This window comes from Panicum virgatum, chromosome 8K (genome assembly GCF_016808335.1).
Source record: "Panicum virgatum strain AP13 chromosome 8K, P.virgatum_v5, whole genome shotgun sequence".
Lineage (NCBI taxonomy): Eukaryota > Viridiplantae > Streptophyta > Magnoliopsida > Poales > Poaceae > Panicum > Panicum virgatum.
In genome coordinates, this window is record NC_053143.1 from 11,554,752 (window position 1) to 11,580,659 (window position 25,908).

Genomic DNA, 25,908 nt, shown 5'->3' on the forward strand with positions numbered 1-25,908 from the left:
CCAGATGCAGTGGCTGTGAGTTTGCGGGCTAGGGTGGACGACCTGAGGAGGAGATGCCGTGGCTGTGGTCTGTGGATTTGGGGCCTAGGGATCGACGAGCAAGACAGCAAGGAGGAGTGCGGGTCTGGCAGTGCAACGAAAGAAGGGGTGGGGCGTGTGAAAGGGGGGCAGCGGCGGTCGGGGTTCTGACTTAGGGTTTCGTCGCGCGCGCGCTGAGTAGAGGGGCGCGGGAACGGCCAATTTGGGATTATGCTCCGCGCGCGTTGCCCAAAATAGTGTGTGTCACTTATTTTTTTTAATAAAAATTATCACATTTAATTTATAATTAGTATTGTTGCTCAAAAAATTAATGTGGAGAGATATTAGCATAGTTGGTTTATTTAATTTAATAGTTCTAGTCCAAAACATTATATACACCTCATATATATAACAACCTTAGATATGATCGCTAAACATCATCAAATTCTTATTTGTGAAAATTGCATTAGTCATGTATGGTTTTATAAAAAAACATGTGCCGGCTTGATGTGGGTATGGTGATGATTTCAATAAAACTTTGCGAGTATACCTCATTGGCGCTTTTGTATTGCAATGGTGGCCATGCACGACCTTCCATTGATCCAATGCTCTTATTCCCATCAATTACATATATGGATGTGTTATGGCATAAATATCTAATGTTTTATTGCATAAATATCAAATGTGTTATGGCATATTAAGTGAGGCGCTCCCTTCCACATCTTCTATTATTTGGAGTTGATCGTCCGAGATTGCAAGCATTTGCTGATTAGTGCTAGGTAGCATATACCGCTTGGTCGGCAAATTAAAGACCAGACAACATTATATTTCCATGATTGCATATATATATATATATTAATATGAGGACTAAAACAACTCTTATTTGTATTTCTTTCATGGTTACAAGACATGTGTACTCATTTAGGATGAGATGTGCGAAATCAACATGTACACGCCATCAAGAATTTTATCCATCTCATGTCAATTTAAAAAATAATTGCAGAACTAGGTGTGTTTTGTTTTGACAACACTAAATATGATCTAAATTATTGCAATATAATGTGCCACAATCAAAGGATATATGTGTTACAATGGGCACTTTCCTTAGCGGTTTGATCAAACAGCCAAGGAAAAGCACAATTTCCATGGCGGTTTGAACGAAAAGGCCAAGGAAATGAGAACTTTTCTTGGCATTTCGATGAAACAGCTAAGGAAAAGCACAATTTCCTTGGCGGTTTGACGAAAAGACCAAGGAAATGAGAACTTTCCTTGGCGTAATTTGTAAACCGCCAAGGCAATTACAAATTTTCTTGGCTGCCTACAAAATCCGTCATGAAATTATATTTTCTTGGTTGTTAACAAGCACCGCCAAGGTAACACTATATTCCTTGGCGGTTCAATCTTGGCCACCAAGAAAATCTCTGGCCGCCAAGGTAATTCGATTTTGGTGTAGTGAATGGACATCACAATGCATATTAAAAAAATTTGTTATATTTTTTCATCATTATTTTTCGTATAATTTTGAACTCCAATGATTAATTTATCATTAAATATCCTAACTTATCAAAATAATAATAAAAAAATTATGATGTATTTTTCTAAGGTGTGTTATTAATGTGTACTATCATCTTGTAAAATTTCAGTTTAAAACTCCACCTATGCATGGAGAAATGAAAAAGACAAATTTTATTAAGGGGTAGTTTGAACCAAAGTGTATAGTTTAGGGGGTAAAATAAACCAAAGAATAGTTTAGAAGGTTATCCAGACTTTGGCTATAGTTCAGGGGAATAATTTAGACTTGCTTCTTGCAATTTTTCTTCTATTTCTTCACTACTAGAAAACAGGCCTTGGGCACCGGCTGAGAAAGGCCAAAGGCACCGGTTTCCCAACCGGTGCCCCGTAACCGCGACCATTGGCCTCTACTTAAGACACCGGGTTTTTCAACCGGTGCCTTAGTCTTCCATTGGTACCGGTTGGAAATACCAGCCGGTACCAAAGAGGCTTCTAAGCTGACGTAAGGTGGCAGCCCCTTTGGTACCGGTTGGTATTTCCAACCGATACCAATGACCTTTTCCCTTTTTTTCCCAAATCCAATTTTGTTTGTTATATTTATTACTGTTTATTCTTTTATAATTGCTAAACGCAATCAAGCTCTACAGTACTCTACGTTCATTGGTTGTTCGTGTTCGTTTTCAGAGAATATTTGAAACTAACTAAAAGTGAAATGCGAGCATATAATTAAGCTAATTAGATGAACTAATATATTTACAAATTTACAAACATCAAGACATAATGTTTAAAAATATTTACAAATGTACAAGTCATGTTAGCCGTCCAACTACTAGTCCCCTCAGGATGTCGATGGAAGTCCTCTATAGATGTGACTGTCGTGGTAGAACTCGCCTCTAGGATCCAAGATCTCGTTCAAAATGAATCCGGCGAGCTGCTCGCACATGGCGTTGATCCGATCAGTAGAGTAATATTCATCCCCCATTTGAGACATCTATCATTTAGGAAAAAACATTAACATTATATTTCTTGCTCGCACATGAAGCTCGCACAGTGTCGGCATGGTGATATCATCCACTGGATACCTCTGGTCATCTACCGCTGTTGGCTCAATCTGGGGTTGCTGTTCCTCTTGTACATCGGGCGCCGCTGTGGATGCACAGCTGCTGCGTCGCTGAGAGGCCGGGCTTATCACAACATCCGGGTGCGACCCAGTAGTGCCCCTTTGGCTCAGAGCTAGCTACACCGCCTCATTGACCCTGGCGTCCATCTGAGATTCCAAGGACACAACCTTCTTGTTCATCTTTTCTTCTATGGCACGAAGTTTCTCTTCCTGTTCGGCTTTGCTCTTTCGGTGAGTCTTGTAAGAGGGATCTCCGGCCCAAGCAACATTCCATGGGACCACGCCGATGCCGCGGGCTCGTCCAGGGTGTTTCGGATTCTTTAATGCCCTTGTCAGCTCATCATTCTCCCTTTGAGGATGGAATGTTTCTTGTTGAGTCTCATCTATTGCAGCGACTAGATCGCGGGACACTTCTTGCATATGCTCGGGCACGACCAAACTTCCATCCAACTGGTTTAGTGTCACGCCATTAGCAAATAACCACCACTTGGATCTATCCGGCCAATCCCAAGTCGTCGGCCTGATGTCTCTATCTATAAGGTCCTGCTCCATCTTCTGCCATTTTTTAACTGACTTCTTGTACCCGCCAGCCCTAAGGTGGTGGCTGTACTTCTTATTTGCTGCATTCACCTTGGCTTGTTCGGATTTTTTTGGGCTTCCTCTGATAGTTTGTATTGTTTGAACTCCTCCCGGTATGGTTTAACCTGAGAAAGATCGTCCCAGTTCGGCTCCTTACCATTCTTGATGTAATTGGTGTACAACTTCTTCTTGAAAGTTGCAAAGGCAAGGGCCATCTTTCTCAAGGCATATTTCTTCACAAGTTCTTGGCCAACTCCTTCAGAAAGAGTGAACATATCCTTGAGTTCTGCCCATAGCATTTCCTTCTGATGTGCAGGCACGGCGTGTTGCTATTCTTCGGGTTTGGTCGTTTTCCATAGTCTTGTGGTGATCGGAATTCTTGCCCGAACAATAACCCCACATTAGTTGACAAATTTTGTGCTAGCATCCTCTGGAGCACTTGGACAGCCCTCTGCGTCCACATCTGTGATGACCTGTCTTCCCTCCATTTTCTTGGTTGGCCGGCGTCTCCCTTTTGATTGGCTCAACAAAGTCGATGCGGAGGTCGACTAAATTACAGAAAAGATATGTTAATCGCAAAACTAATCTACCGAAGTCACCATGCATATAGTTTTAAGATTCGTACTGGAACATGCTGCTATTGATTGGGCGGCGGCGCAAAGTCATCATCTTCTTCATCGGCATCTCCAGACATATTCAGGAACGAATCAGCTGTCCGAGCATCTTCTTCAGCGATTGGCTGGGTGGTGTTAGCCCTCGTATCTTCGTTTATTGCATCCAACATGTATTGCCCGGCAGCCTGCTCATCACCGAAGGGGTCCATCCTTAACTGAAACCGTAAAAATGTGTTAGAGTATGTGTCCATCCTTAAATGAAGCAGGAGAATTCAATTCTTTGAACGAATATGCGTGTTTCAGAGAGAGAGTGTGTGTGTATGTTAGAGGGACAGAGAAAGAGAGAGAGTTAGTGAGTGTGTGTGTGTCTGTGTGTGTTAGTGTGAGTGTGTGTGTATTAGAGTGTATTAGACAGAGTGTGTGTGTGTGTGTGTCGTGGAACGGGGTCGAGGAACCGGGTCGAGGAACGGGGTTGCGAGTTGAGGGTCAAGGGATGGCGAATGCGTGAGTTAGAGAGCGAATACGAAATTACTCGTCGTCGTTACTCGTCGTTACTAGTCATCATTACTCGTCGTCGTTACTCGTCGTCGTTACACGAGTTACATGATAAATACATGAGTTACAGAAATACATGATAAATACATAAATACAAGCATTATTCACTCTCTATTTAAATACATGATTAAATAAAGTCTCTCTAATAACTAAATTCTATAACTAAATTATACACTATATATAAAGGATATAAAGTGGCTAGGAAAGTCCTTATAGGCGTACAGTAAATACATAAATACTTGCCTTCCTCAAACTGCTCCTGCTGCTCAAACTGCTCAGAAGATGGCTGCTCCGGGTATTGGTACTGGGGCTACTCAGATGGATCAACGTCTACTCACGAACACATGGCCAAAAACAATACACAACATAAACATACATGCAAACAATAGCAAAAACTAAGAAACAGTACAACAATACATGAAACAGCATCCAAACCTATGCTAGAACTATTCTACGCGTTACAACGATTGCGTGAACATAAAAAACGCCTAAAACAGAGCTAGAACGCGAAAACTAGGCTTAAAACAAGATCTAGGGGCTTAACTGTAAGAAAAACAGAGTTTCTGGGGGTTTTCTGCAAAAACCGAGGACCTAAACATAAATAACGCATAGATCTAGGGTCTAACTCGCAAAACTACAAGGGCTGGACGGCGAGTTCTATTACTGGAAAGTTTAGGGGGGTCCGTGCAAGATTTTGGGCTGAACTGCAAATACTTTTGAATAGGACAGGAGCGCGGGTTGATACTCAGAAAGTGCAGGGGCACTTTAGCAAAATGTCCAGGCCGAAGGGGTACGCGCGGATCTGATCCGTTGGATCACGATCCCGCGGCTCAGATTAGATCCGGATGTGATCTAATCTCGTCCGTGGGCTGAGGATCGGGCGGCTGGGATCGACTGGGCGCGCGGGGCGGCGGCGGGGCTCGCCGGCGGCCTTGCTCGGCGGTGGAGCACGGCCGGAGTTGTTCGAACTCGGCGTTTCCGGGGTGAATCGAGCTGGGGTTTGGGTCAGGAAGTGACTATGCGACATGCGTAGTCCACTTGAGGCCTTTACGGGCCTCGGGGAGGTCCGTGGCCGCATGTGCTACGACGGCGACGGCCCTGCGCGGCGGGGTTCGCCGGCGCGTGGTGTGCAGGCTGCTGGGGTGCGCTATGGGCTAAAGCAATCTAGCGTAAAAGCATGGCGGGGACTAGAGGGTGCTCACCGAGGCTTGAAACGGCCGGGGGCGTGACGCAGCAGGATTGGCGGCGAGCTCCGGCGGCGAGGATGGTGCGGAGCTCGGGGAAGGGGCGCTGAAGGGCTTGCTCCGGGCCTTTGGTCTCCTCGAATTGATGTGGTGTGTTGCTGCGGATGTGTACAAGGGGTCAGCGTGGCCGGGGGATCGCCAACGGCGAGTAATCGCGGCGGCGCATAGAACTCACCGGCACGGAGTTCCGGGGAAAATCCCGTGTGCGGTGCTCGTGGACGGGTCGATGCAGGGGTCCTCCAGGCCTCTGGACTCCACGGGGAACTTCGGGATCGAGCTGCGAAGCCGGTGGAGGGGTCAGGGAGGTCGGCGGTGCGCGCGCGGAGATGGAGGGTGGCGGCGGTCGACCGGAGGAATTGAGGAGCAGTGGAGAATTGGGAGGAAGAAGGCAACAGAATTATACCCCTGGCCAAGGGTACCGGGTCAAAAATTCAGCCGGTACCTATGTAGGCCTTAGGTACCGGTTGTATCTCCAACCGGTGCCTTAGGCGAGGCCTTAGGTACCGGTTCTCCGCACACCCGGTGCCTTAGGGGCCCAACGGGCGGGAAATGAAAAGCCCATATGGTACCGGGTGGATTAACAAAACCGGTACCTTAGGCCTTTTGAAGTTCACTTTTCACTCTTCTTTGACCCCCTTTGAACGGAATTCGTCAGTATCTCAATGGTAACTCGCGGTAATTTGGGCTTCGCGGCCACAGTTCGACTCCCGCGCGACGCCCCACTTTTTTTTTTACCCAAATAGGACAATAAGGTACCGGTTGGATTTTCCAACCGGTACCAAAGGTTATCTTTTCTTTTCCCCTTTCTTTTTCTCTTGTAAATCTATTAATTGCCTCATAATTCATAATAAATCTGATATTTGCATAATAAATCTGATAATTGCCTAGAACATCTGATAATTATCTAATAATTTAAATAATTGTCTAATAGTTAAAATAATTGTCTAATAAATTTGTTATTTGCTCAATAAATTTATTAACTGCCTAGTAAATCATTCAACTAAGAAAATATTAACTATGGTTTTAGGTGCACAATAATAAATCATTTAAATGTACAATAATTTTAATTACTACATAATAAATCATTTAGTTGCATAACTAATTATTTTAATTACATAATAAATCAAATAATTGCATAATAAATTATTTAAATGCAAAATAATTTCTAAATACTACATGATAAATCATTTAGGTGCATAACTAATCATTTTAATTGCATAATAAATCAAATAATTGCATAATAAATCATTTAATTGTCCAATAAATCAATTCATTGCATAAGAAATCTAATAATGTTCACAGAAAATATTACAAGACATAATCATTCAACTAAAGGAATATTAACGATGGTTCGCTTTACAATCGTCCCTTCATTATGATCATGACGTGCGTACGGAGCCTCCTCTTCGGCTAAAAGAATATTTGTGTCAACCTCCACTGCGAACGGAGTCATATCTTCATCCTTATTGTATTCTTCTTCATCTGTGACATCGTCGACTCCCACAATTTTTCTTTTTCCTACCAGAACAATATGGCGCTTTGCCTCATCTCCGGCACCTACAAAACTTGATTTATTCCTGGACTTGTCCTTTCTCGTTTTGCTAGACATGTCCTGCACATAGAAAACTTGAGTGACATCTTTAGCTAGGACGAATGGTTCGTCTCGATAGCCAAGCTCTTTGAGGTCTACCGTTGTCATTCCGTACTCGTCGATATCGACACCTTTTCCTGTGAGTTTAACCCATTGACAACGAAATAGAGGTATCTTCAACGGCCCATAGTCGAGTTCCCAGATCTCTTCAATGTAACCAAAATATGAGTTCGTTTGGCCACTAGAGTCGGTGGCATCTATACGGACACCACTATTTTGATTGGTGCTCTTGTTATCTTGGGCTCTTGTATAAAATGTGTAACTATTAATTTCATATCCTTGGTACATCAGGATTAAATTTATCGGACCCCTGGCTAGCCAAGCTAGCTGTTCATGAATTTGATCGTTGGCCATGACTTCCTTCTGCAACCAGGTGGCGAATGTATCGTTATGATGTTTTGTAATCCATGTCTCATGCGAGTTTTCAAGGCTTGAAGTGTTTGCATCTCAGCCTTATCTTGGGAATAATCCTCAAATTTCTTGAGGAGGAGATCAATTTTCATAGCGAGCATGTCGGCCTCCTTGACAGAGTGCATACCTCGCTGGCGCGGTTGGAGGCGATCATCGCTCCAACCTTGGTTTGAAACCATTTTCTCGATCAATGATATAGCTCTTTCAATGGTTAGCGAGAAGAAAGCTCTACCCGCAGCGGCATCCACATGATCACGGGATGACTGTGTTAACCCGTTGTAGAAGTTCTGTAGAACGAGCCAATTATCCATTCCATGGTGCGGACCGCAAGAATGTACTCCTAAAGCCTCTCCCGAGCTTCCAGAATTGACTTATTTGATGCCTGCTGGAAGTTCGAAATCCAACCATGAAGAGCATTGGTTTTGCCCGTCGGAAAGAACTTCGAGAGGAACGCCTTGGCACATTTGTCCCAAGTATCCACAGCAGCCTTGTTAGCATAAAACCATTGCTTCGTTCTCCCCAAAAGAGAGAACGGAAACAGATGGAGCCGGATTGCATCTTGCGATACACCCTTAATAACAAAAGTATTGCAGAGCTCCAGAAACTGCTAGAGATGAGCGCTGGCATCCTCATTGGCCTTGCCACAGAAAGGGCTGGCCTGCACCATCGTAATGAGACCCATCTTGATCTTAAAATTTTCTCCTCCGGTGTTAACCTCGGGCCCGGTAGAGACCTGGTTAGCAGACGTAGAGTAATCACGGAGTGTCTTTTGGGCCATAGCTCTAGGAGTTGACGACGATGCGATGACTGGTTCGGCTGCTGAGAGTGAGATCCGAGGTGATACGAGACGAACTCGCGTCCTCCTCAAAAGTGACTCTGGATCGGAATGGCTGGTCATACACTACCCTGTTTTCATATCAATAAAGACAAGAAAATAAAGCCAAGTTAGCCTGTTTAGCAAGCGAATACCTTCCTCGGCAACGGCACCAAAAATACTTGTTGGCGCCTACCAACAAGATGTTAGTCATCCTCCACTTCAACCAGCAAGATGGATAAAGGGTTGCTTGCTCCACTAGCTCACTGCCTCATGCACACACATGTGGCATTGTGCTGAGCAAATAGCCTTTGGTTGACCGTCAACTCATTGATGATGAAGAAGACATGTGCCCAGCTGACTTGGAGGGATTGCCTACTATTAAATGCGATACGCGCAGTGCATGGCTCATTTTTTAGACCTCGCCAATTTATCCTCAATGATTGATTTGTAGTAACCGTTTTCCCTTTCCAAACTGGACCATCCGTTGGGTTACTCTTAGTATATATAGGGTGTCTTTGGTTGCCTGGCTAAGAGGCTGAACAAGTTTGATACGTCTGGTTCTCTGTACTAACTCCCAAGCCAGGCTTCAGCAATGCGAGGGAGGATCCTAAACTGGCGTGTTGGAAACGTGGGGATCGAGCGTTTCCAACAAGCCAGACTTGCACAAACCTCGCTAGCTCAAGCGGCACTCGGGACGACGTCCTCACTTCCGGAGCAGCTCACCGGCGCGGATGTGGCGGCAGAGCTCGGCAGCTCCTGCGCATGCAGCCGGCGGAGTGCCGCGGCGGGGCTCGGCGTTCCCGCACACGGTGGCGGAGCTCGGCCGTGTGCCTCCGCTTGGCCACTCCTCCCTCCGCTCGGGCGCGTGCCTACCTCATCCTCATGGTCCCACACCGTGCAACTCCGTGCCTCCCCCGCCCGCACACTTCAGCGCTCTCTATGCCGCGCTGGCTTCGGCACCCTCCCGGCTGCGGCCGCGTCCATGTACTGCGCTCTCTATCCCTCACACCCTCCTATGCGCGAGGTGAGCTTGGCATCCAATCCCAATCCAATCTAGACTTATTCTCCTCAGCTCGTGTACTCACTACTCAGATTGTTCACTCACCATGTACTGAGATTTTTCATCGATTTTTTGATTGGTGGAGGAAATGCCATTTCTGATAAGGATGGATGCAGGAGATTACATACAGTTACCGTATCACTATAGCCAGCCAACGAAACACAAACTCATAGTCCAGGCCATGCTAAGTTATGCAACCAAATATGATGTTATAGCATCTGCTAACCCAGCAGGCTTGAGCTGACCAAGCTTAGTTTTCTAGGCAGGCTAGCTCTAGAAGTAATCAAACACATCCATAGCAACGTAGAAGTAATCAAACACAGACACTCATGGATAATCAATGTCACGTCCGTGCATTTGCAACCACAGATATATGGCATGCTCCTCGGCGGCGCCCAAGTTCACGGTGCGCAGGCGACCGGCGGTGCTGGTGGCGCCGGCGGCCCCTATGCCTCATGAGCTGAAGCACCTCTCAGATATTGATCAGCCCGACTTTTTGAGGTTCCAAGTCCCCGTCATCCAGTTCTACCGGAGGAACGAGTCCATGGGCGGCAAGGACCCGGTGCGGGTTATACGGGAGGCTCTCACCAAAGCCCTTGTGCCCTACTACCCGTTCGCTGGACGGCTTCGGGAGCACCATGGATGGAAGCTCGCCGTCGACTGCACCGGTGAGGGGGTTATGTTCATCGAGGCCGACGCTGACGTTGGCCTTGAGGAGCTCATCTTTGACGTCCCCGGCTCCTCTGCCATCCTCAACACTCCCCTCCTGCTCTTCCTGGTAACCTCTGAACGCTCGTCTTTCCTTCAACACTATTGAACCTAGCCTGTCTTTAATTATAGTAGCTAGGCAAGCAAAACGAATAGAATTTGTTGGATTCAGAATTCTGTTGGCGTGGCGAGTAGCGACAACATATCAAATAAACTTTAGTGAAATTTTGGCCATTATATTATATGTCTGGTGTGTAGGTGACGCGACTTGCTTGTGGAGGATTCATCCTTGCGGTCCGTCTGAACCACACCATGGCCGACGGACTAGGGCTGACGCAGTTCTTGGGCGCGGTGGCAGAGCTTGCGCGTGGTGCGCAGTCTCCGTCCGTGCTGCCGGTGTGGAAACGGGAGCTGCTGGAGGGGCGCAACCAGCAACAAACGGCGCTGGTGCATGACAAGTCGGACGAGGTGCTGGGTAGTGTCACTGACACCAAGGCCAGCAGTACCATGCTTCCGTCAGATAACGCGGCGCTCCAGGTTCGCTCCTTCTTCTTCGGTCAACGAGAGATCGCTGCTATTCGAGCCCAGCTCCCGCCGGACCTTCAGAAGCGTTCCACAAAGTTCGACACCATCGCGGGCTGGATGTGGAAGTTCCGCACGGTGGCCTTGGCCCCGGACCCCGACGAGGTGATGCAGCTGATGGTGGTTGTCAACGCCCGTGGTCGCAACACCGCCGAGGTCGGCATCCCCGTCGGCTACTACGGGAATGCGATTGCGATCCCGGCCGCCATATCGACGGCCGGGGAGCTCTGCACAAACCCCTTGAGCTACGCCGTTGAGCTGGTGAGGAAGGCAAAAAATCAGGTGGATATGGAGTACATGCGGTCAACGGCCGACGTCATCGCACTGCGCAGGGGCCAAAGTCCGCCCCTTACCGCGGGCATGTATTATCTGGCTGACGAAACCAAGGCCAGGTTTCACGACCTCGACTTCGGATGGGGCAAGCCGGTGTATGCGGGGCCGGCGGAAGATGTCCCCTTCCCGTCCTTTCCCTTGCTGTTCAGCTTCCTCTTAGCCTCCAAGAACGCCAACGGGGAGGACGCCATCGTGGTGCCGATCTGCCTGCCTGGCCCTGCTATGGATAGGTTGGTGGAAGAGATGAGCAACTGCGCCCATCAGCCGATGTGATCCCCCGCTGCTGCACCAGCTAGCCTCACGTATTCCCAGTCAAGAGGTCAGCGCTCTCAAAAATTCGCCGTATTGGCTGGCTGGCTACGACCGAAAGGAAATTAAACTTCATCTCTCGTCGCATACTCGCATGTGGATGGAATGCAGTGGTACGCTACTGTATGGTTGTCTCAAGTGTTCTATTTGTTCTACTCCGTGTTCTCAATAAAATGTAAATGAATCGTTCATCAGTTAATGACTTGCACGCGTGTTTGTTGCATATATATAAAGCGGAATGAAAGCATGCTGTCGGAATCCCTCTTGCGCTCATATCCTTTTGCTTCTCTTGATTGACATGCTTATAAAAGATTAACAAACATACTTCTCACTTCTCAATCATAAATAGTAAAATAATCTGGACAATGTCCAAACCAAATGCTTTAAATCCATGTCCCCCACCATACAACAACTTGCCAAGTGGGTGCAAATTGGACCAATAACTTGTAAAGTGCTCTATTTAGTACAATAACTTGACAACTGTGTGCAAATTGATCCAATAACTTAGAAAATGCTTAATTTAGTGCAATAACTTGGTAAATTGGTGCATTCATAGTCCAAACATTACACGACAAATATTCTCGTCAGAACATATTATTTGACCATAGATTTTCATGTCGCAATGGACGCCAATAATTTTATTCTCAGAATAAATTAATTATGGTTTTATTAAAAAAATATACTATTTAACTACCATTACAACAACATCATATTAAACATAGTAGATGCACATCAATAATTTATAAATTTTATAAGTTGTTAGACCAATTTACACTCACATGATAAGTTGTTCTATGGTGGGTGCAATTTAATCTATTTTTAAAGACTCCTATATTTGTTACAAAGGAAAATTAGCTAAATAAAGTAAGAAACAGAAACAAACATGTGTATTGTTGAATACATGAGCAAAAGCGCAGAAGAAACCTAAGGTTTTAGAGTCTCTCTTATCGATTTCAGTGTTTCAGTGATGCTAATGGTGTAATTCTAAAATTTGTTTGAATTTGAAGTAATTAAAAATTATACATAGTTGAAAAGCATCAACCGGATCACCATCAATAAGTTTCATTTATAAAATTTAAGAATTATTGACGTGCATCTACTGTGTTTAATATGTTGTTGTTGTAATGGTAGTTAAATAGTATATTATTTTTAATAAAACCATCATTAATTTATTATGTGAATAAAATTATTGGCGTCCATTGCGACATGAAAATCTATGGTCAAATAATATGTTCTGACGTGAATATAGTGTTTATTGTGACCTAACATTAGCAGATACATTATCGTGTAACGTTTGGACTGTGAATACACCAATTTACCAAGTTATTACACTAAATTAAGCATTTCTAAGTTGTTTGTTCAATCTGCACCCGGTCGTCAAGTTATTGTACTAAATAGAGCACTTTACAAGTTGTTGGACTAATTTGCACCCACTTGACATGTATGACGGGTGCAATTTACTCTTCATCAATATGTATCGGATTTTTTGTGTTTATGTCTCCATGTTTCCTGTAAACTGCAATGTTTTATGTTAGTTATTCAAGGTTCTATTTCGCATTTCAAAACCAAAGACACAACACTACGGAAACAGCACATATGCCGTGTGCCAGAATCTTTGTCGTGTGGCCAATTTCGGGCACACGTACTACTACAAAAACTAATTAACCGAGGCACTTTAAAAAGGCCTCGAAGGCAGGCACAATAAATAACCGCCTCGGTGAATGCCAAGCATTAACCAAGGTGGTTATTTTCTATTAACCGAGGCGGTTACTAGAACCGCCTCGCAAAATTGATTAACTGAGGCGGTCAATATTAAAATAACCGCCAACCGCCTCGGTTAATACTACTATTTTCCGAGGCGGTTCTGTTATAGTGGTCCGCCTCGGTCAATAGACCAGGCCCAAACTCGGCCCATACGAGCCCAGTTGCATAGAAGGACTATATAACAACACAAACCCTAACCCTAACTCTCAATCTCTCTCTCTCTCTCTCTCTCTCCGCGTCCTCTCCCTCCACACTCTCAATCTCTCTCTCTCTCCGCGTTATGGGCAGCCGGCGCCCCCTCCCTCCGTCCCTCCCTGCCGGCGGCGCGGACCCAGCGCGTGGGGCCCAGCCCCCTTCGGCATCGGCGGCGCGCGGGAGGAGGCTCGGACCACTCCGGCGGTGGCCGTGGTGGGCGGGATGAGGCCAGCCCCCTCCGGCGGCGGCCACGGTGCACGGGTGGAGGCCCGCCCCCTCCGGCAGCGGCGTGCGGGAGCCAGCCCCTCTGGCGGCGGCGCGCACCGGAGATCCAGTGCGGCCCCCAAACCGCGGATCCGGGGTCTCGGCGGCAGTCCCCGCTGGCGGATCCGGGGGCGGGGCTCGGCGGCTTGCTCCCCCGCCGGCGGATCTGGGCTGCGGGGAGCGGCGGCGCGCTCCCCCGCTGGTGGATCCGGGGCGGCGGCGGCGGATCCGGCGGTTGTGTGATGGGCCCGGCGGGCCCAGATGAGCTCGGCAGGCTTTTTTTTAGTTTTTATTTGATTTACCGAGGCGGGCAGAAAACCGTCTCGGTTAATGTCTCATTAACTGTGACGGTATGTCCAAGGCATTTGGCTTGCCCGCCTCGGAAAAGCGATTTTGACCACCTCGGAAAATGATTTTTGTAGTAGTGACGGCAAAAGGGGTGTTTGCCGTGTGCCTCATATTGAGCACAGGACAAAAGGTGGGCACACGGCGAACAAATCTTTTGCTGTGTGTAGATGAAAAAGACATACGGCAAACTTCAAATACACGGCAAAATTTTGAATCTCGTTAAACTTGTCCCATATTTGCCGTGTGCTTACGGATTAAACCCACGGCAAACTCTAAACACTCGGCAAATATTTGAAATACATAACGGGAGAAAAATTTGATGTGTGCCGCCCTTTGGCACTCGGCAAACAAACACATTTGCCGAGTGTTTTATTTGTTTGCCGTGAGTCTTTGGCCTAGCACACAGCAAAGTATTGATAAAAATGTGAAATTAGCACTCCCAATTTTTTCTGGAATACACTTATTGTGTATGGACCTTGATGTTAACATCTGGTATTTTTCCAATTGTCTTTGCTATATTTAATCATTAAAATTCATTAACCACATTTCTTAGATTTAAATCTTATTTGTACTGCTAGTGACTATAGCAATGTAGAAAAATTCATCCAAAAATCATATTCTTGTTGTTGAGTCCAATCTGAGGCCGAATCCATGAAATCATAGGCAATATCGACTACCCTTATCCCGAACCATGACCAGTAACATGAGGCCAAATCATTTTAAAATTTTATAAATAGCATATGAAGTCCAGAAATTGTAAAAATTTTCATGATAGAATAATTTCCTGTGCTTAGGCTATGGTAAAAAAATTGAGTAGATTTCTCGCATGTTTAACGTACACTCCCTACTAACCGAAGCATATGGGGAGAAGATCCATAGTGCTTTAGACGGGGTCGTTCATAGTTCAAGTCAAAAGGATGGTCGAGATGGGTTTCACATTTAAAAAATTCTATATGCAACATCTTACTTAGATTCCTTAATGCCAAAATTTGGTCATTTTTTGGATCCATTTCTGAATTTTAATTTTTTTTTGCAGTTAAATCATATCAACGTAATATACATTAAAATTAAGCTATGACCACATGAAATAATGTTTTTTTTGAAAATAATCATCAAACATGTAATATTTTTGCAATTTGGCAAAAAAGACAATAAAGTCTGTTAAATCAATTTTGGTTAAACACATACACTGGAAACAATTTGGTTTATACAATTTGAAACGCATGAAATAATATAATTTTTTGTTTAGAATCATAAAACATGAGTTGTTCGGTGTTTTTGGCAATGTGTTTTCAATGCTTATTAGATAAAATGTCATGAAACAAATTCTGAAATGTAATTAGTTCAGTCAAAAAACAATTAGCTGAAAAACATTTGCCGTGTGCCTGGGCCCAGGACACACGGCAAAGGCACTGTTTGCTGTGTGCCTGCGATCTTGGCACACGGCAAACATTGCCTTTGCCGTGTGCCCTGGGTCTTGGCGCATGGCAAACAGGCCGGCACATCCACCACACTTAGCCATTCAAACCGGCCGGCCCATCCACCACACACACACACGCGCTCGCCCATGCCTGCTGCCACGCCCGCTCGACGTGCCGCCACCCGCTCGCCGCGCCGCCTCCCGCCCGCCGCGCTTCCACCGACTGGCAGCGCCGCCACCCACCCGCACGACCGCTGCGCCACCACCCGCCCGCAGCGCCGCCACCCGTCCGGTCGCCGCTCACTGGCACCCGGCCCCGCCTCCACCACGCCGGCGCCGGGGCCCCGCCACCACCCGGTGGCCCGGAGGCTTCCCGGAGGCACGGCGCCCCGCCCCACCCGTGGGTGTTCTTCGGGGAGGGGTGCCGCTCGCCCCCCCGGCGGCCTGTGCCCCACCGTGAGGCACGCCCGTCGCACCACCAGCCGCCCGGCGCGCTGCCACCCGTCCGGCCGCCGCTCACAGCTCCATCTCCCGGCCCTGCCTGCACCATGCCGGTGCACCGCGGTCCCGCCTCCAGCATGCCGACGACGTAGAACCGCCACACCCGGCGGCCCCCAGGCTTCCCGGAGCCCCCCGCCCCACCGAGGCTTGAGTGGGGCACCGGCGGGACCTCCACCTCCACCTATCCGCCGCCGGCCAGCAGCATTGCCGTCTCCACGGCTACGCTGGGTTGCCACAGCGCCGCCTCGACCACGTCTCTCCGCGCCGCGTCCACACCGCAGTGAGGTCACGGCACCCCGCCCCACCGAGGCTTCCTGGAGGCACGTAGTGATGTCATTGCTTACTTTACTTGGAGCATTTGAAACAATTAGTCGCGACATTGTGTGGTTATCTAGTGTAAATGATTTAGAAGATAACATCTTTTCAGGGTTAGTGTAAATAATTGCTCACATATTTTGAAAAGGGTTAGTGTAATTGTTGTTTTGAGGTGCTTAGTGAATTATTAGCCAATAGATGTTTTGAGGTTTATATTTGCAAGTTTTCATGTCATGCTATTTGACCAATGGATGTGTTGATCTCTTACAGTTGCATCGCCTGCGTCCAGCCCTGCGATTGCCACGAGACCCTAAACCCACACCAGTCCGGCAAGCCGGAGACGATTCCAACCGCGAACCCACACCAGTCCGGCAACGCCTACACCGACGACACACGGTAAGCACCGCCATCGGTCACTTCTGAGATCTTGTTCATATAGGACGTAACCGAGTTAGGCGTCTCCCGTTCGAAGGATATACGGTTGGCAATATGCAGATCTTTGCATATGTATGACCGTATCTATTTCGAATTATCCACGTTTTTTGGACAGCCCGATAGGGTGCATAGATGGGGTTAGTTTTCATGGTCTACACTGATCCGAGACGAAGTCTTGGCGTCATCTCCTCATTGTTCTCTGGATACACAATCTCTTATTTCAGGACGTGTATTTGGAGAACAGCAGGGAGGTGCTACTGAAATTCTGCCCCGGATCGGTGTAGAGCATGAGAACCAACCCCAGCTACGCATCCTCTCGGGTGGGATTAGGACCTATCTTAACCTATTAGAAATGGTAGACACCGTGTAGATGCAAGGATGATCTTTTATATTATATTACTCTTTGATATGATAGAGGATGGATGACCGTGCGTGGATGTATACTAGATGGAAATGTGGGGGTCAGTTGTCCGGGGAGTGGATTGACAAGACCGAGGCTTTCTTGAATGGAGCATTTGCAAAGCTCAAAGGAGGCAATACCACTTGGTGTCCGTGCAACAAATGTGGAAACACGCGTTGACAAACACGCGAAGTCATGACAAATCATCTTTGCAATTATGGATTTATGAGAGACTACACCCGGTGGACCTACCATGGTGAAGCCAATCGTATGAGTAGATACATGCCGGTACCAAGGGATGCATCTTTTTTAGGAAAGAATACGCTGAAGCAAAGTACTGTCCAAAGTGCGAATCATCTAGGTTCGTGGAGGTAGACTCTGGTGATGGTCAGAAGAGGCAGCTTGCAGTCCCCGTGAAAGTCCTACGGTACCTGCCGCCTATACAAAGGATCCAACGTCTATTCATGATCGAGGAATCCGCGAAGCAGATGACATGGCACAAAATGGGAACTCGTTACAATCCTGATAAGCTTGTGCATCCATCCGATGCTGAATCATGGACCCATTTTGACGGGATTCATAATTACAAAGCTTTGGAGGCTCGTAATGTACGTGTTGCGCTGGCGATAGATGGCTTCAATCCCTATAGAATGTTGGCTGCCCCTTACACTTGTTGGCCCGTGTTCGTTATCCCATTGAATCTCCCACCTGGCGTTATTTTTCAACGACAAAACATATTCTTGTCGTTGATAATTCCTGGACACCCTGGGAATAATATGAGTGTGTACATGGAGCCCCTGATTGACGATTTGCTTCATGCTTGGGAGGATGGGATTTGTACATATGATCGAGCTACAAAGACAAACTTCAAAATGTATGTTTGGTACCACTATTCCCTGCATGACCTGCCGGCGTATGGGATATTCTGTGGTTGGTGTGTCCACGGGAAGTTCCCTTGTCCAGTATGCAAGGCAGCATTGATGTTCATTTGGTTGTGGAAGGGTGGCAAGTATTCTTCGTTCGACAAACATCGACAATTCCTACCTCTTGACCATCCATTCAGACGAGATAAGAAGAACTTTACGAAAGGTGTTGAAGTTAAAGACCATCCACCGCAGATGATGATGGGTGCCGACATTCGTGCTCAATTAGATGGTCTCGTGATCAATGCTAAAGGTGGGGGTTTTGTGGGATATGGTGAGCAACATGCTTGGGCGCAGAAGTCGGGCTTGTGGATGCTCCCCTATATGGCTGACCTTCTCCTTGCACATAACATTGATATGATGCACTCTGAAAAGAATGTTGCCGAGGCATTGTTCGGAACAATCATGGACATTTCAGATAAGATAAAGGATAATGTTAACGCTAGAGTGGATCAAGCAACATTGTGCGATAGACCAAAGTTAGAAATGAGGCCTACCGGATCAGGCAAGGCGTGGAGAAAGCCTAAGGCTGATTTCATTCTGACGAGACCCCAGGGGAGAGAAGTTCTAGAATGGTTCCAAATCTTGATGTTCCCTGATGGGTATGCGGCAAATCTGAGGAGGGGAGTGAACTTGACCACTATGCGAATCAACGGGCTCAAGAGTCATGACTACCATATAATGGGGATAGGGTGTTGCCGATCTTCCGTCAGGTTCTGGATAACTATCATTGTGTTCAGAGAGCGACACACCGATCCGGCTTTAGATCAACAAGATCCGACCCTGCAATCTTAGCACCACAACTCCTTTGGTTATCAACCGTGTCATAACTCAGTTGACCTCGCCACAAAGGTTAATCCATGTAAGTGCAACAAAGAACACAAGCAAGAACTCGAAAGAATGCAGCTCAGTTGAAGTGACTCTGCAGATGAATGATTAATCTCACAAGTTGGGGTCTCACAAACCGATCTAACGGCGAACTGTTCTTGACAGAATAACTTAAGCAAAACCCAAACTCTAATGGTGTGGCGGCTACTGTTTATGAAGACTCTAGGGTCATGCAAGACCTTCTGGACACACCCCTAATGGGCTCCAACACGATACAAAGCCCAAAGACCAAAAGACGGCGTCGCAGCGCCGGGACAAAAACTGGACATCAACTTCCTCGGACGGTTCCCATCGACACCAGTTGAATTTGGGCCTAAAACCATGCCATTGGAAGCGTCTTGAAATTATCTTCCCAACCATATAAAGAGCGTCCAAATCCGAGCCCATATGCGACCTGGGCGTCTATTTTAGTCCTAACGGCTCTTGGACTCCGAATCAGACTCGAAGTTGAATCGGTTTGGGCCTCCACCTTGGCTGGGGCGCCCTTGCTAGTCTTCTAAGGTGGTGGCCAAGGTGGAGGAAGTCTTGGTCCATCCCGAAGGTGTTGTCAACGTCCTTGAGGCATGCTCCTACTTGGGCCGGGGTCCCAAGGGTGAAGAAGCACTGTTGGGCTGCCGAACCGAATGTTGGACTTTGATGAGCTTGCACTTTGAAACACAATTGTACCTTCAATCAAATAGAGACATGTACATATGGAACCAAGTGAGTTGTACTAAAAGTTACTATGCAAATGTCGAAATGAGCTCACCAAGCAATCAATGGTTATATCCGAAGGTTTCATGTCCTTATCATCCTCCCCTTTTTGACAACAAACCGTCCTCGGTTTGAGAATAGTTGGAGGAGAGGTTGTAGGTAGTAGCCAACATTGCTCCTCTTCTTGAAATTTAACCTGCTTCTTTATGACAAAGCTTGGGTTTCTCCACATGACATTATTATAGATATTGCATCCCTCAAATTGATCATATTGTCGCATAGCAAAAGGAGAATTCAGATTTGAACAAATATAAACTCGGTGTACCATGTAGTCTCCTTTGCAATTATATTTGCCAATAAAGTGATATGTACATCTAGACAACCAAGTAAATTCAGCACATTCAAATTTCTTTTCTAAACTACTAAGAGCACAAAGAGTATCAAACTCAATATAACCCAAAGTATTAAAGGAAGACATCAATTTTTGTTCATCTTTTTTAGAGGCAATGGGAAGCAATTTCTTATTTTCAGCACAAGTATTTTGATCCAAAACAAATGAATCAGTTTCCTTCACAAGTTGTGGCATGGGAATAATCATAACACTTTCTTTGTCACAAAAATCAATAAAACATTCATCATCTGACGAAGAAATATCAATAGATGATTCTAGTACTTTATTAGTATTATTGGTGGACAAATTTAGCACATCAAGAGAGCTCTTACCTGAGACAATTGCATGTTCTTTCTCAATCACCTTGTCCTCTTTTTTTGATACATGGTGCAAAATATTAGTTCCAACAAAAGACAAAGCAATACTTTCATTTTGTACAAAACCAGATTTAGATGGAAGTGTTGAAACATTCAAAATAGCCCATTCTCTCCTAAACAGTTCGCTCTTTCTTCTCTCATCCCTTTCAAGATCAGCTTCTAAAATTTCAGTAGCGTTCATAGGTATAAGAGTAATTTTTCTACCATAGTATTTGAAAGAATATTTATTAGCAATTGTATTGTCACAACATTATTTTCAGATATCCAAGAGTTGCCTAGCAACAATTGACATACTTGCAGAGGTACTATATCAAAATCTAAACTACCCTTATAAAAACCAATGGAGAATTCAATATGTGCAATTTCAGTTACCTTTATCCTATCATAAGAATTTACCCATTGGATGTAGTATGGATGAGGGTGTGGTCTTGTCGTCAAGCCAAGTTTCTCGACCAATTCTAAGCTTGCCAGGTTGTTGTAACTCTCGTTGTCAATGATGACACGACAACGCCGCTCCTTCACAGCAAAGTATGTTTGGAACAAGTTGTTGAACCGGCTTTGCCCTACTTTCTCCATTTGAGAACTGAGCACTTGATGGGCTACAATACTCATGTTTTCCTGCAAAAAGTTAGTAATACAAGAAAGGACAACCAAGGATGATCCCTATCAACTGCTATGAAAGTGGATAGTGGTGCCTCTTAACACAGCAAAAGGAAGCGTCTTACCAAGCACTTACAAGGTTCTTACTGCCGCAAAGCACAGGATGTCAACTGGTGACTAGTTCTTACCTTTAGAGAGTGGTACAACGATTGCAAGAATACTTTCTATACTGATTTGAAGTATATATGTGGATCTTGGGAGGCACACAAAAGAATAAATATATGTATCTGGCACACAAGTCAGTAACAGATAGCAATATTGAATAAATGTCCAAAGCACTTGTCCTTGTTGCTGGCCTATATGTGTTCCTAGCACCAATTTGGGATAAACAAGGGAGGGAAACAAGTATGAAAGGTAGCAACGAACAAGGAGAAGGCAAAAGACACCACAAACAAATAGAGCTATTGGCTGTTGCTTATGTGCTCCTCTTTTCTTGTCTTTTCATTCACTATTTTTCTTTTTTTCTCAACCTTTTTTTCTTATACTTTTGATATATATTTTTTTCAGCAAGGAGCACACAAGAACAAACCACAAAAAATGTGAGCTCAATTGGATAAATGATGTGGTCTATACAAAATCAGAATTGTGCTCTCAAATGCATGCCAAACTTGTTGGCTCCGAAACTCAGTTTTTCTGATCAAATCTCGCAATTTTAATTTTTGCGAACCTCGCAAAGCCAGGATGAAATGGATCTAAATTTTTTTGTAGTTCTAGGTAGATATAAAGTTTGCACCTTTTCGAGTTCGGACTCAAAAGTTATGACTGTTTTATGGAAGACATTCGAATTAGGATGTTATATGGACAAAAGATGTGAATCTAGTGGATGGTGATAGCAAGGTTGATGGAAAACAAAGGGGGATCACACAAATTAGACTGAAACATGATCTAAACTAGCAATAAGACCTTGACCTAGGACAAAAACTCAACACTATGAACTCTGAAACTGAAATATGCAAAGGCTATGGCGCGGATGGTTGTAGGGCAGGAAATAAAATGGCGGTGGACTATGGGACGAAAGACAGAAAACACTCAAAGTAAAGGATAGATGTAAATCTGATGGTAAATCTGTCTTTAAATACCAAATGATGGGGACAGGGTGTTCCCAATCTTCCGTCAGGTTCTGGATAACTATCGTTGTGTTCGGAGAGCGACACACCGATCCGGCTTCAGATCAACAAGATCCGACCCTGCAATCTTAGCACCACAACTCCTCTGGTTATCAACCGTGTCACAACCCGGTTGACCTCGCCACGAAGGCTAATCCCTGTAAGTGCAACGAAGAACACAAGCAAGAACTCGAAAGATCGCAGCTCAATTGAAGTGACTCTGCAGATGAATGATTAATCTCACAAGTTGGGGTCTCACAAACCGATCTAGCGGCGAACTGTTCTTGACAGAATAACTTAAGCAAAACCCAAACCCTAATGGTATGGTGGATGCTGTTTATGAAGACTCTAGGGTCTTGCAAGACCTTCTGGACGCACCCCTAATGGGCTCCAACACGATACAAAGCCCAAAGACCGATAGACGGCGTCGCAGCGCCAGGATAGAAACTGGACATCAACTTCCTCGGATGATTCCTGTCGAATCTTGATGAATTTGGGCCTGAAACTGGTTCCATTGGAAGTGTCTTGAAAATATGTTTCCAACCATATAAAGAGCATCCAAATCCGAGCTCATATGCGACCTGAGCGTCCGTTTTAGTACTGACTGCTCTTGGACTCCGAATCAGACTCGAAGTTAAATCGGTTTGGGCCTCCACCTTGGCTGGGGCGCCCTTGCTGGTCTTCTAAGGTGGTGGCCAAGGTGGAGGACATCTTGGGCCATCTCGAAGGTGTTGTCCACGTCCTTGAGGCATGCTCCTACTTGGGCCGGGGTCCCAAGGGTGAAGAAGCATTGTTGGGCTGCCGAACCGAATGTTGGACTTTGATGAGCTTGCACTTTGAAACACAATTGTACCTTCAATCAAATAGAGACATGTACATATGGAACCAAGTGAGTTGTACCAAAAGTTACTATGCAAATATCAAAACGAGCTCACCAAGTAATCAATGGTCATATCTGAAGGTGTCATGTCCTTATCACCATATATGGATCGAGCGGCTTCTTCTAGTTATGGTTCGAGGCTACCTCCCTGATCAAATCTGACAAGTGCTGGTAGAGTTGAACTTTTTCTTCCACCAGCTTTGTGCTAAGGAGTTATCTCTAACCATAGTTGAAAAAATGGAAAGAATGGCGCCTATGTTGCTCTGTAAGCTGGAGAAGATTTTTCCACCTGGCTTCTTCAATCCGATGCAACATATGATTTTGCACCTCCTGTATGAGGCATGAATGGGTGGGCCTGTGCAGCACCGTTGGTGCTATTCAATTGAGAGATGTTGAAAGATACTTAGTAATAAATGTAAAAATAAATGCAAAATTGAAGCTTCCATCACAGAGGCATACATTTTGGAGGAGGTATCAAACTTCACATCAAAATACTATGCTGACAACCTTCCTAGCGTCCATAATCCACTTCCTCGTTACAATAATGTGGAATCTAACTCCAAACTCAGCCTTTTCCGAGGCTAACTCGGAACTGCAAGTGCTGCAGCCATCAAGACCTTGGATATTCAAGAGTGGCGTGCTATCATGCTATATGTGTTGACCAACCTTTCCAAAGTTTTGCCATACATAGAGTAAGTTTTCAGCACCCTAAACCCTAAGTTCTCAGCATTTATTTAGTTCTCAAGTCATTTTCCTTTTCTGCATCCAACCCTATCCTTCATCTTTTGTACAGAGAATTTCATATGCAATTCTGGCATCGATCAAGGGCACCAAGCCTCCATGAAACAGAGACCCTACTTAGACAGGGCGCGGGAAATGGAAGGCCTGATTTCATTTCTTTGTTCAAACAGAAGGTAATGTCCAATTCAGCTCGTTTGTAGTATATGGCATTACAAGTTGCTCGTACGTGCGAATAATATGACGAACTTGCAGGCACAAAACGATGCGTCTATGAGTGTCGAGTTGCGGCAGGTTGCCAATGGCTGTGCATATAGGGTCAAGTCGTTTGGAGCTTATGACGTGAATGGATATCGCTTTCACACAACAAAGCACGAGCAGATTCTGCCCAATCGAAGAACAACAAATACCGGAGTTTTTACGTTAGGAGACGATGGGCTCGAGTACTACGGAACACTTGAATAAATATACGAACTATTGTTTCATGGGTTCGTACCTCTGAAACCTGTCATATTCAAATGTCATTGGTTTGATCCTCAAGCTGTGAGATGTACCCCGAATATTGGGCTAGTCGAAATTCAACGGTCATCCGTGTACCCAGGAGACAATGTGTATGTTGTAGCTCAATAGATGACACAAGTTTATTATCTGTCATACCCGTGCCAAACTGACAATCGTCTCAAGGGTTGGGATATTGTGTATAAGGTGTCCCCTCACGGTAAACTACTTGTCCCGAATAATGAAGATTACAACATAGACCCAAACACATATGCAGGAGAGTTCTTTCAAGAAGATGGGCTACAAGGGAGTTTCCAAATAGATTTAACCGAAGCAATCGGAATGGAAGTAGACAATGAAAGTTTTGTTCACAAGGATGCCGGGGATGAGGTTCATAGTGCGAAGGACTTGGAATCACTTGAGCGATTACATTTAGGAAATGACAGTGATGATGAAAGTGTTCCTCCTTTGGAGCACGCCATTGATGATATTGACAGACATGATAGTGTCACACCCGGTTTATGAAGGCAAACCGAATGCATCTCATATGTGCGCCAGGATCAGTTTACACACATATGATTGACTATAAAGTGAATATCACAACGAGTGCAAGCATAAAGAGAGTATTAAATAACTTTATTACAAAACCGAATGTCTTAAGCGAATAAGTAAACGTCTATAGAGTAGCAGCGGAATCTTCTTCAGCACAGGCAAATGACTGGGAGACATACGCCTAGAAATCCTCGAAGTCTTCTAGATACTCCGGACAGTTGTTATTATGGTCTGAGCAGCAAGTATGCAAGGGTGAGTACACTTATGGTTGGTACTCAACAAGTGGTAGGGAAACAACTATAATACATGTAAGGCTAATTCAAGGAAAAGCTGACACGTTTTACTGCACTCAGTACTTTTAGTTGATCAAATTTTATTAGCAAGCATTAACTAGATATAAGTATATACCATTAAACCCATAAGATAAGCATATATGAAGATAAACAACATAACCATAAGTAAAAACATCGATTTAGATCAACTTCAAGTTCAATTATCATGTGAGGGTCCAAGCCGCTCGTGACCGTGAGCACGGCTGATATATCCGTTTTACACTCTGCAGAGGTTGTCCACTTTCACCACAATTCGCGTAAAAGCTCCGAAGAACTTTAAACCCAACCATGCAAGTGCGGGCCAAGCACCGTATCACACTTCATTAGGTATGACTGCATAGGGACGCTACGAGGCCTTTACAAAGATTCCCTAACCTATGACAATCCGCTAAGGTTTCAAGACAAAGTGGTCATAACACTGCCCTAATGAGGTGTTACCTTGCCAAAGGACCATTAAACAATACCAATTGCCCCAAGAGGACTGAGCTATACCCCATCAATGCATCCCCTCTTGCCCTTTCGGTAAGATTGTCACAAGCTAGAGTCTCTAATTCATTAGCCAAGACCAAAGCCATGTAGTATTGTGGTTGTACGGTTTTCTTGGGTGGTTCCCCATGTTCCAACTAACACATATGATCTTGATTAACATTATTAAGCCATCATGAACATGAAGTAAACAAGTATAGCATTTGTATTAACATTATCCACCCATAAC

The 25,908-nt window shown here is 45.3% G+C and overlaps 1 protein-coding gene across 1 annotated transcript; it reads left to right on the forward strand.

The window, feature by feature from the left end:
- The first annotated feature begins 9,733 nt into the window (after positions 1-9,733).
- On the forward strand, positions 9,734-11,786 carry LOC120646157 (benzyl alcohol O-benzoyltransferase-like). Its single transcript, XM_039922854.1, has 2 exons — positions 9,734-10,359; positions 10,548-11,786. The coding sequence occupies exons 1-2, from the start codon at positions 9,922-9,924 to the stop codon at positions 11,475-11,477; spliced, it is 1,368 nt and encodes a 455-aa protein (XP_039778788.1). The 5' UTR covers positions 9,734-9,921; the 3' UTR covers positions 11,478-11,786.
- Positions 11,787-25,908: the final 14,122 nt, after the last annotated feature.

What these genes read in the sequence shown, in the direction of transcription:
- LOC120646157 (XM_039922854.1), top strand. Translation starts at nt 9,922, where the DNA reads ATGTCACGTCCGTGCATTTGCAACCACAGATATATGGCATGCTCCTCG. An exon ending in CTCCCCTCCTGCTCTTCCTG is followed by an intron (nt 10,360 to 10,547) that starts GTAACCTCTGAA and finishes TCTGGTGTGTAG; the next exon opens with GTGACGCGACTTGCTTGTGG.